The following is an 11,638-nucleotide window of genomic DNA, read 5'->3' as shown; positions in this document are numbered from 1 at the left end:
TAAGCAGATCAACTAACTTCAGTTTCATACAGCCAGATCTAGTGCTGCTCAGCATTTCGGAGCTGTCCAACAACTAACAAGGCTGAAAATTGAATGTAAAGCTGCAAATTCACAGATCGTCCATTTTTGACTTCTCTCGCTGAGATAAAGCGTTTTTGGCTTCTGGCTTGCTGAACATTTGGAACATAAGCAGATCAACTAATTTCAGTTTCATACAGCCAGATCTAGTGCTGCTCAGCATTTCGGAGCTGTCCAACAACTAACAAGGCTGAAAATTGAATGTAAAGCTGCAAATTCACAGATAGTCCATTTTTGACTTCTCTCGCTGAGATAAAGCGTTTTTGGCTTCTGGCTTGCTGATCACTTGAAACTTAAGTATTAGACCTAATTCGAGTTTAATACAGCAAGATCGAGTGCTGCTCAGCATTTCGGAGCTGTCCAACAACTAACAAGGCTGAAAATTGAATGTAAAGCTGCAAATTCACAGATAGTCCATTTTTGACTTCTCTCGCTGAGATAAAGCGTTTTTGGCTTCTGGCTTGCTGATCATTTGGAACATAAGCAGGTCAACTAACTTCAGTTTCATACAGCCCGATCTAGTGCTGCTCAACATTTCGGAGCTGTCCAACAACTAACAAGGCTGAAAATTGAATGTAAAGCTGTGTTACGCCCCCAAGGTCTAGGGGTCCAGGGGCAGTAACATAAAATGAGTCTGGAGCGACAGTGTAAAGTAAAAATGATTTATTACAAAATAAAGTTTCACAAAACAATACAATTTAACCCAATTAATGCAAAAAAAAGAGAGGGATTAACAAACTCAATAATGTCAGGAGCAAATTAAAGTTAAAAAAATCCAAACAAGTCAGTTTAAAGTAAACTCAAAACAAACCACGAAAGGAAACAACACAAAGAAAAGAAACCACATGCAAAGGAGAGGCTGCGGGAAGCACGCAGCCTCCCAAACACCGGCTTCTAACTCATATTTAACTGGAGCAAAGTCAAAGTAACTAAACTGAACAAACAAGAACAAACAAAGACCAAGCTAGCTTAAAGTAGTTGCAACCACCAAAAAAAAAAAGAGAGGAGGCAGCTTCACAGAACCTCTTCAAAATAGCTGCCCCACTAGAGGAATGAATTTAGGAGCCTTTTATATGGTGCAGGTGAGCCTCATCAACGTCTGATTGACTTGACAATCCTCTGCTGGTCCAATGGTGTAGCTGCTTTCCTACAGCCACCAGGCAGCCAATCAGGAAGATGTGCTCTCACAGCTGAACCTGCATAACAAAAGGGAGCCTGCACAACCTCAAGCGGCCAGGGGCCGTAACACTCCCCCCCTTAAATTACAAAACCATGTTTTGTAAATACTTAGTGCAAGAAAAAAAACAACAACAAAAGAAGCATACTCACAACCTGGAAAGGCCATCTGCAAGAACATTTTCTGTTCCTTTCTTGTGTCGAATGTTGAGTTTGTATTCTTGTAGCAATAATGCCCACCGCATAAGGCGCTGATTGTGGTTGTACATGCGTGACAGAAATACTAATGGATTATGATCAGTAAATACATCAATCGGCAAACTACTGGACCCAAGGTAAACATGGAAGTGCTGAAGAGCCAACAACAGAGCCAGGGTTTCTTTTTCAATGGTGGAATAATTTAGTTGATGCTTGTTAAACTTTCGGGAGAAGTAGCAAACAGGATGATCTAAACCCTCCAAATCTTCCTGTATTAGCACCGCACCAGCCCCGACAGCGCTGGCATCCACCTCCAGTTTGAAAGGTCGGGTCAGATCAGGTGCAGCAAGTACTGGTGTGTGGCAAAGAAGAGATTTGGCCCTCTCAAAAGCATCTTGGCATTCATCTGACCAAACAAAGTCAGTCTTTGGGCTAAGTAGATTGGTTAACGGTTGAACTACTGAAGAGAAGTTTCTGCAAAAGTTCCGATAATAGCCAACCATGCCCAGAAATCTACGCAGCTCACGTCGTGTTTTGGGTGTGGGATACCCATTAATTGCCACAACTTTAGCATTGAGGGGACGGACTTGCCCTCGGCCTACCTCTCTGCCTAAATATGTTACAGTGGCCTTGCCAAATTCACACTTTGCCAGATTAAGGGTCAAGGAAGCTTGGGCCAAACTATGAAATACTCGATATAGTGTTTGCAAATGTTCCCACCAGGTTTCAGTATATACCACCAGATCGTCTAAATAAGCACTGCAGTTGGAGATGCCACGCAGTACTATGTTTATCAGCCTCTGAAAAGTAGCAGGGGCATTACACATACCAAATGCCATAACCGTGTACTGCAAAAAGTTATCTGGGGTCACAAAAGCTGAAATGTTGGAAGCCCTTTCAGTCAAGGGGACTTGCCAATAACCCTTGAGAAGATCCAATTTTGTAACATATTTTGCAGCTCCAATATTATCTACACAGTCCTCAATCCTAGGGAGAGGATAGGCATCAGGTACAGTGACAGAGTTTACCTTGCGAAAGTCTGTGATAAAGCGTGGTGAACCATCTGACTTGGTCTCTAACAAACAGGGTGAGCTCCAGGGACTTTGACTAGGTTTGGCTAGACCATGCTCAAGCAGGTACTCAATTTCCTGTCTCATTAGAGAACGTTTTGTGGGATTAGCACGGTAAGGATGCTGTTTGATTGGCTTTGCACTTTGAACATCTATGTCATGTTCTAGCACTGTTGTACGTGTTGGTACATCATTGAACAAACATGTGTACTCACTGATTAGGTCCATTATCTCTTTTTGCTGTTCAGGGGATAAGTGGTCAAGCTGGCTCGCCAGAGATTTTAGCATTTCTGAGTTTGGGAGGCGAGGACTTGAACAGATGGGATAATTCACCCTTAAACCATCAACATTGTCTGACTCATCTACTTCTAGTGAAGTTGCAACTACAATTGGGGCGCACACCCCATTAGGTTCTGGAGCAGATCGGGAGTGGTACAACTTAAGCATGTTCACATGGCAGACGCGAGTCTTGCGCCGCCGATTTGGGGTACCAATGACATAATCATGCTCCCCTATTCTCTCCAGAACTTCATAAGGCCCATCGAACCTGGCGGATAAGGCCGAACCAGTAATAGGTAGAAGTGCAACAACCTGATTTCCTACTTGAAAAACTCTTTTGACGGATGTTTTATCATAACGATGCTTCATCCTTCTCTGGGAGTCAGCTAGATGTTTTTTTGCTAGCACATTAGCTTGGCTTAGGCGCTCACGAAAGGCTTGCACATACTTGGTCACACTTTTTTTAGAACCTTCCGCAGGAACCAAGAAAGATTCTTTTAACGCTCTTAAAGGGCCACGGGGGGTGTGACCAAATACTAATTCAGCTGGACTGAAACCAAGGGATTCTTGACCTGCCTCCCTAGCAGCAAACAATACAAATGGAACCCCCTCATCCCAGCTTTTCCCAGTTTCCAGACAGTACTTACGCAGCATTGACTTTAAAGTCTGATGCCATCGTTCCAAAGCACCTTGAGATTCTGGGTGGTAAGCCGATGAAACAACGTGCCTAATGTTTAAGGTTTGAGCTACCTGCTTGAACAACTTTGACTGAAAATTTGTTCCTTGATCTGTTTGTAGTGTTTTTGGTAAACCAAACACAGAAAAGAACTTTGTCAAAGCTTTAACCACAGACTTCGCTGTAATTTTATTCAACGGGATGGCTTCAGGGAATCGTGTGGCAGTACACATAATTGTGAGTAAATATTGATTTCCACCTGTTGTCCTGGGCAAAGGTCCAACACAGTCTACTATTACATGGTCAAATGGTTGGTCCATCACCGGAATAGGGCACAGTGGAGCAGGGGGTATTACCTGGTTAGGTTTACCAGCAATTTGACACACATGACAACTGCGACAAAACCTGGAAACATCTTGTTTCATACCAGGCCAGAAGAAGTGCTTTAACAGAAGTTGGTATGTCTTGGTAACACCCAAGTGACCGGACCACTGGCTTTCATGAGCCAGAGACAGGACCTTCTGTCTATATGCGGCTGGTATAACAATCTGTTTAACCTTACCCCAGTCTAAGCTGCCGGCATCTGATGAAGACCATTGACGCATTAACACACCCTGTTCCACAGTGAAAGCTTGCTTCTCTTTATTGGCTTGTTCAGCACTTACCACCTGCTTGAAACATCTTTGTAATGTCTCATCAGCTTGTTGAGCAGATGACAAATGTTGTCTGGTCAGGGGGAGGGATGCTTCCTCCCAGAGTGGACCAGGCTCCTCCAGCTCCCCCAAATCTGGAAGTAACGAAATGCTGTTACTTTTGGGTTGTGCATCACCCTCGCTAGAAAATGGAGACATCAAAACAGAATCAGAAATTGAAATATCCGAGTCTTTGCGTGCCTGTGCACGGGTGACCACACAGGCTGGATACAGCCCAGAGTCTAGTGAGTCTGGGGTTGTCTGGTTTAAAGGATTATCTAAAACCTCCAGACTTGGAAGTACTAAACCTCCAGCAATGTCGTTCCCCATTAGCATAGCCACCCCATCTATGGGTAACTCTGGGCATACAGCAATAGGGAAACACCCGGTGACAAGTTTTGATTTTAGATAAACTCTGTGGACTGGTCGTGGAGCATAGCCCATCTCTATCCCCCTCAGAACAGAATTGTATCCACACGCACTTTCAGACGAGAAAGGCAAAACATTTGAGAGAATGATTGATTGGGAACATCCAGTGTCTCTCAAGATGTGAACTGGTTTTAAATCAGAGGGATCAGATGCAAGTGAGATCAAGCCATCAAAAATGAATGGTTCAAAACAAGGATCAGGTAATTTGCCACCACAACCAGTGCTCTTATTACGGGGTTCTTTTTTCACAAAACCAACACCTTTAGTTTGTTCAGAATTTGGCTGCGATTTGTGTTTTAAAGCTAAACAATCAGCAATGACATGTCCAGGTTTGTGACAATAGAAACACTCACGGCTTTCCTTTGGAACTGTGGGTTTAACCAATGGAAACTGTGGCACAGAGCTAACATGTGACTTTTCATTAACAATGAATGATGACTTATGGGTAAGCACATACTCATCGGCAAGAACAGCAGCAGATGCAAGAGTGGTCACCTTCTGTTCATTTAAATACAACACCACCCGATCAGGAATGCACTTTTTAAAATCTTCCAACAATATTAGCTCACGTAAGGCATCATAATTGTTAGCCTTCGATGTGGCACACCACTTATCAAAGAGAATGCCCTTCTCTCTGGCAAACTCAACATGTGTTTGTCCTGCAGTTTTCTTTTGCTCTCGAAACTTCTGTCTATAAGCTTCTGGGACCAATTCATAAGCTTGTAAGACAGCAGCCTTAACCAGATCATAATCCAAGCTATCCTTTAACGGAAGCGCTGCCAACACCTCTTGAGCTTTACCAGAAAACTTACATTGTAACAAAAGAGGCCAGGTTTCCCTAGGCCATTGCAAAGCGCCAGCGATGCGTTCAAATGCTGCAAAGTATGAATCAACCTCAGATTCTCTGAAAGCAGGTACTAAAGAAATGCACTTACTGATGTCGAATGGCGTAGCAGACATGGAGGTGGAACTTGGTGTGACAGAGGCAGAAGGCGCTTGAGTCTGGGCCTCCAGCTCAAGTTTGCGCAGCTGTATAGCTTTCTCTGCCTCTATTTCCAGCCTCCTGATCTCAAGCTCCAGCTGAGCTTTTCTATCCTGGGCCTTTTCCTCAGCCTCCATCTGCAGACGTGCCAACCGTACCTTCAAACGAGCTCCATCTCGTCCTTCTGAGCTCACAGAAGACAGTGGGTCATAGCGAGGGAGTGTACGAGGTGTCTTTCCCCGTTCACTCACTCCTACCTCCACACTAGAACCATCCTTGAGGTCCTCCACAGACAAGGCCTTATGGCTTGGCACTGCAGCAGCCTCAGGCAGATCAGGCTCTTTGATCACACCAGTCTCCATCAACCTGCCCACTACCAGAGCCTTTAGGTCACGTTTAAGGACCTGTTTTGGGACCTGCAGCTTAAAGTGCTCCACAATTTGCAGCAATTCACACTTGCGGCAGCTATGTATAAGCTCAAAGGAGGGGTTAGCTAAAAAGTGCTCCAGATTAAATGGTACTGACATAATTAGTGGATACAGACAACCCAAAATGTTCCTCTTTTAATTCCAAACACTCCAGACATAGGGATCCTCCTTAACGAGGGATCCCGGACAAGCCCCCAATTATGTTACGCCCCCAAGGTCTAGGGGTCCAGGGGCAGTAACATAAAATGAGTCTGGAGCGACAGTGTAAAGTAAAAATGATTTATTACAAAATAAAGTTTCACAAAACAATACAATTTAACCCAATTAATGCAAAAAAAAGAGAGGGATTAACAAACTCAATAATGTCAGGAGCAAATTAAAGTTAAAAAAAATCCAAACAAGTCAGTTTAAAGTAAACTCAAAACAAACCACGAAAGGAAACAACACAAAGAAAAGAAACCACATGCAAAGGAGAGGCTGCGGGAAGCACGCAGCCTCCCAAACACCGGCTTCTAACTCATATTTAACTGGAGCAAAGTCAAAGTAACTAAACTGAACAAACAAGAACAAACAAAGACCAAGCTAGCTTAAAGTAGTTGCAACCACCAAAAAAAAAAGAGAGGAGGCAGCTTCACAGAACCTCTTCAAAATAGCTGCCCCACTAGAGGAATGAATTTAGGAGCCTTTTATATGGTGCAGGTGAGCCTCATCAACGTCTGATTGACTTGACAATCCTCTGCTGGTCCAATGGTGTAGCTGCTTTCCTACAGCCACCAGGCAGCCAATCAGGAAGATGTGCTCTCACAGCTGAACCTGCATAACAAAAGGGAGCCTGCACAGCCTCAAGCGGCCAGGGGCCGTAACAAGCTGCAAATTCACAGATAGTCCATTTTTGACTTCTCTCGCTGAGATAAAGCGTTTTTGGCTTCTGGCTTGCTGATCATTTGTAACATAAGCAGATCAACTAACTTCAGTTTCATACAGCCAGATCTAATGCTGTTCAGCATTTCGGAGCTGTCCAACAACTAACAAGGCTGAAAATTGAATGTAAAGCTGCAAATTCACAGATAGTCCATTTTTGACTTCTCTCCCTGAGATAAAGCGTTTTTGGCTTCTGGCTTGCTGATCATTTGGAACATAAGCAGATCACCTAACTTCAGTTTCATACAGCCAGATCTAGTGCTGCTCAGCATTTCGGAGCTGTCCAACAACTAACAAGGCTGAAAATTGAATGTAAAGCTGCAAATTCACAGATCGTCCATTTTTGACTTCTCTCGCTGAGATAAAGCGTTTTTGGCTTCTGGCTTGCTGAACATTTGGAACATAAGCAGATCAACTAATTTCAGTTTCATACAGCCAGATCTAGTGCTGCTCAGCATTTCGGAGCTGTCCAACAACTAACAAGGCTGAAAATTGAATGTAAAGCTGCAAATTCACAGATAGTCCATTTTTGACTTCTCTCGCTGAGATAAAGCGTTTTTGGCTTCTGGCTTGCTGATCACTTGAAACTTAAGTATTAGACCTAATTCGAGTTTAATACAGCAAGATCGAGTGCTGCTCAGCATTTCGGAGCTGTCCAACAACTAACAAGGCTGAAAATTGAATGTAAAGCTGCAAATTCACAGATAGTCCATTTTTGACTTCTCTCGCTGAGATAAAGCGTTTTTGGCTTCTGGCTTGCTGATCACTTGGAACATAAGCAGATCAACTAATTTCAGTTTAATATAGCCAGATCTAGTGCTGCTCTGCATTTTGGAGCTGTCCAACAACTAACAAGGCTGAAAATTGAATGTAAAGCTGCATATTCACAGATAGTCCATTTTTGACTTCTCTCGCTGAGATAAAGCGTTTTTGGCTTCTGGCTTGCTGATCACTTGGAACATAAGCAGATCAACTAATTTCAGTTTAATATAGCCAGATCTAGTGCTGCTCTGCATTTTGGAGCTGTCCAACAACTAACAAGGCTGAAAATTGAATGTAAAGCTGCATATTCACAGATAGTCCATTTTTGACTTCTCTCGCTGAGATAAAGCGTTTTTGGCTTCTGGCTTGCTGCTCACTTGAAACTTAAGTATTAGACCTAATTCGAGTTTAATACAGCAAGATCGAGTGCTGCTCAGCATTTCGGAGCTGTCCAACAACTAACAAGGCTGAAAATTGAATGTAAAGCTGCAAATTCACAGATAGTCCATTTTTGACTTCTCTCGCTGAGATAAAGCGTTTTTGGCTTCTGGCTTAATGATCATTTGAAGCATAAGCAGATCAACTAACTTCAGTTTCATACAGCCAGATCTAGTGCTGCTCAGCATTTCGGAGCTGTCCAACAACTAACAAGGCTGAAAATTGAATGTAAAGCTGCAAATTCACAGGTAGTCCATTTTTGACTTCTCTCGCTGAGATAAAGCGTTTTTGGCTTCTGGCTTGCTGATCACTTGGAACATAAGCAGATCAACTAATTTCAGTTTAATATAGCCAGATCTAGTGCTGCTCTGCATTTTGGAGCTGTCCAACAACTAACAAGGCTGAAAATTGAATGTAAAGCTGCATATTCACAGATAGTCCATTTTTGACTTCTCTCGCTGAGATAAAGCGTTTTTGGCTTCTGGCATGCTGATCACTTGAAACTTAAGTATTAGACCCAATTCGAGTTTAATACAGCAAGATCGAGTGCTGCTCAGCATTTCGGAGCTGTCCAACAACTAACAAGGCTGAAAATTGAATGTAAAGCTGCAAATTCACAGATAGTCCATTTTTGACTTCTCTCGCTGAGATAAAGCGTTTTTGGCTTCTGGCTTGCTGATCACTTGGAACATAAGCAGATCAACTAATTTCAGTTTAATATAGCCAGATCTAGTGCTGCTCTGCATTTTGGAGCTGTCCAACAACTAACAAGGCTGAAAATTGAATGTAAAGCTGCATATTCACAGATAGTCCATTTTTGACTTCTCTCGCTGAGATAAAGCGTTTTTGGCTTCTGGCTTGCTGATCACTTGGAACATAAGCAGATCAACTAATTTCAGTTTAATATAGCCAGATCTAGTGCTGCTCTGCATTTTGGAGCTGTCCAACAACTAACAAGGCTGAAAATTGAATGTAAAGCTGCATATTCACAGATAGTCCATTTTTGACTTCTCTCGCTGAGATAAAGCGTTTTTGGCTTCTGGCTTGCTGCTCACTTGAAACTTAAGTATTAGACCTAATTCGAGTTTAATACAGCAAGATCGAGTGCTGCTCAGCATTTCGGAGCTGTCCAACAACTAACAAGGCTGAAAATTGAATGTAAAGCTGCAAATTCACAGATAGTCCATTTTTGACTTCTCTCGCTGAGATAAAGCGTTTTTGGCTTCTGGCTTAATGATCATTTGAAGCATAAGCAGATCAACTAACTTCAGTTTCATACAGCCAGATCTAGTGCTGCTCAGCATTTCGGAGCTGTCCAACAACTAACAAGGCTGAAAATTGAATGTAAAGCTGCAAATTCAAAGATAGTCCATTTTTGACTTCTCTCGCTGAGATAAAGCGTTTTTGGCTTCTGGCTTGCTGATCACTTGGAACATAAGCAGATCAACTAATTTCAGTTTAATATAGCCAGATCTAGTGCTGCTCTGCATTTTGGAGCTGTCCAACAACTAACAAGGCTGAAAATTGAATGTAAAGCTGCAAATTCACAGATAGTCCATTTTTGACTTCTCTCGCTGAGATAAAGCGATTTTGGCTTCTGGCTTGCTGATCATTTGGAACATAAGCAGATCAACTAACTTCAGTTTCATACAGCCAGATCTTGTGCTGCTCAGCATTTCGGAGCTGTCCAACAACTAACAAGGCTGAAAATTGAATGTAAAGCTGCAAATTCACAGATAGTCCATTTTTGACTTCTCTCGCTGAGATAAAGCGTTTTTGGCTTCTGGCTTGCTGATCACTTGGAACATAAGCAGATCAACTAATTTCAGTTTAATATAGCCAGATCTAGTGCTGCTCTGCATTTTGGAGCTGTCCAACAACTAACAAGGCTGAAAATTGAATGTAAAGCTGCAAATTCACAGATAGTCCATTTTTGACTTCTCTCGCTGAGATAAAGCGTTTTTGGCTTCTGGCTTGCTGATCATTTGGAACATAAGCAGATCAACTAACTTCAGTTTCATACAGCCAGATCTAGTGCTGCTCAGCATTTCGGAGCTGTCCAACAACTAACAAGGCTGAAAATTGAATGTAAAGCTGCAAATTCACAGATAGTCCATTTTTGACTTCTCTCGCTGAGATAAAGCGTTTTTGGCTTCTGGCTTGCTGATCATTTGGAACATAAGCAGATCAGCTAACATCAGTTTAATGTAGCCAGATCTAGTGCTGCGCAGCATTTCGGTGCTGTCCAACAACTAACAATGCTGAAAATTGAATTTAAAGCTGCAAATTCACAGATAGTCCATTTTTGACTTCTCTGGCTGAGATAAAGCGTTTTTGGCTTATGGCTTGCTGATCACTTGAAACTTAAGTATTAGACGTAATTCGAGTTTAATACAGCAAGATCGAGTGCTGCTCATCATTTCGGAGCTGTCCAACAACTAACAAGGCTGAAAATTGAATGTAAAGCTGCAAATTCACAGATAGTCCATTTTTGACTTCTCTCGCTGAGATAAAGCGTTTTTGGCTTCTGGCTTGCTGATCACTTGAAACTTAAGTATTTAGACCTAATTCGAGTTTAATACAGCAAGATCGAGTGCTGCTCAGCATTTCGGAGCTGTCCAACAACTAACAAGGCTGAAAATTGAATGTAAAGCTGCAAATTCACAGATAGTCCATTTTTGACTTCTCTCGCTGAGATAAAGCGTTTTTGGCTTCTGGCTTGCTGATCATTTTGACCATAAGCAGATCAACTAACTTCAGTTTCATACAGCCAGATCTAGTGCTGCTCAGCATTTCGGAGCTGTCCAACAACTAACAAGGCTGAAAATTGAATGTAAAGCTGCAAATTCACAGATAGTCCATTTTTGACTTCTCTCGCTGAGATAAAGCGTTTTTGGCTTCTGGCTTGCTGATCATTTGGAACATAAGCAGATCAGCTAACATCAGTTTAATGTAGCCAGATCTAGTGCTGCGCAGCATTTCGGAGCTGTCCAACAACTAACAAGGCTGAAAATTGAATGTAAAGCTGCAAATTCACAGATAGTCCATTTTTGACTTCTCTCGCTGAGATAAAGCGTTTTTGGCTTATGGCTTGCTGATCACTTGAAACTTAAGTATTAGACCTAATTCGAGTTTAATACATCAAGATCGAGTGCTGCTCAGCATTTCGGAGCTGTCCAACAACTAACAAGGCTGAAAATTGAATGTAAAGCTGCAAATTCACAGATTGTCCATTTTTGACTTCTCTCGCTGAGATAAAGCGTTTTTGGCTTCTGGCTTGCTGATCATTTGGAACATAAGCAGATCAACTAACTTCAGTTTCATATAGCCAGATCTAGTGCTGCTCTGCATTTTGGAGCTGTCCAACAACTAACAAGGCTGAAAATTGAATGTAAAGCTGCAAATTCACAGATAGTCCATTTTTGACTTCTCTCTCTGAGATAAAGCGTTTTTGGCTTCTGGCTTGCTGATCACTTGAAACTTAAGTAGTAGACCTAATTCGATGTTAA

The 11,638-nt window shown here is 42.3% G+C and overlaps 1 protein-coding gene across 1 annotated transcript; it reads right to left on the bottom strand.

Moving 5' to 3' along the window:
• Positions 1 to 4,207: 4,207 nt before the first annotated feature.
• Positions 4,208 to 6,384, bottom strand: LOC148152880 (uncharacterized). The gene is made up of 2 exons (XM_088002254.1): positions 5,168 to 6,384; positions 4,208 to 4,311 (listed from the first exon to the last, which is right to left on the bottom strand). The coding sequence occupies exons 1-2, from the start codon at positions 6,105 to 6,107 to the stop codon at positions 4,208 to 4,210; spliced, it is 1,044 nt and encodes a 347-aa protein (XP_087858380.1). The 5' UTR covers positions 6,108 to 6,384.
• Between the last annotated feature and the right edge of the window lie 5,254 nt (positions 6,385 to 11,638).

This window comes from Poecilia mexicana, unplaced genomic scaffold (assembly GCF_051168715.1).
Source record: "Poecilia mexicana isolate PSO_F unplaced genomic scaffold, ASM5116871v1 scaffold_21, whole genome shotgun sequence".
Classification (NCBI taxonomy): domain Eukaryota; kingdom Metazoa; phylum Chordata; class Actinopteri; order Cyprinodontiformes; family Poeciliidae; genus Poecilia; species Poecilia mexicana.
The sequence above is the reverse complement of the archived record's forward strand: the minus strand, read 5'-3'. Positions and strand labels throughout refer to the sequence as shown.

Coding starts and splice junctions, on each gene's coding strand:
- LOC148152880 (XM_088002254.1), bottom strand. CDS start 6,107: ATGTCAGTACCATTTAATCTGGAGCACTTTTTAGCTAACCCCTCCTTT. Junction 4,312..5,167: donor TAACAATTATGATGCCTTAC/GTGAGCTAATAT, acceptor TCCATTTTCTAG/CGAGGGTGATGCACAACCCA.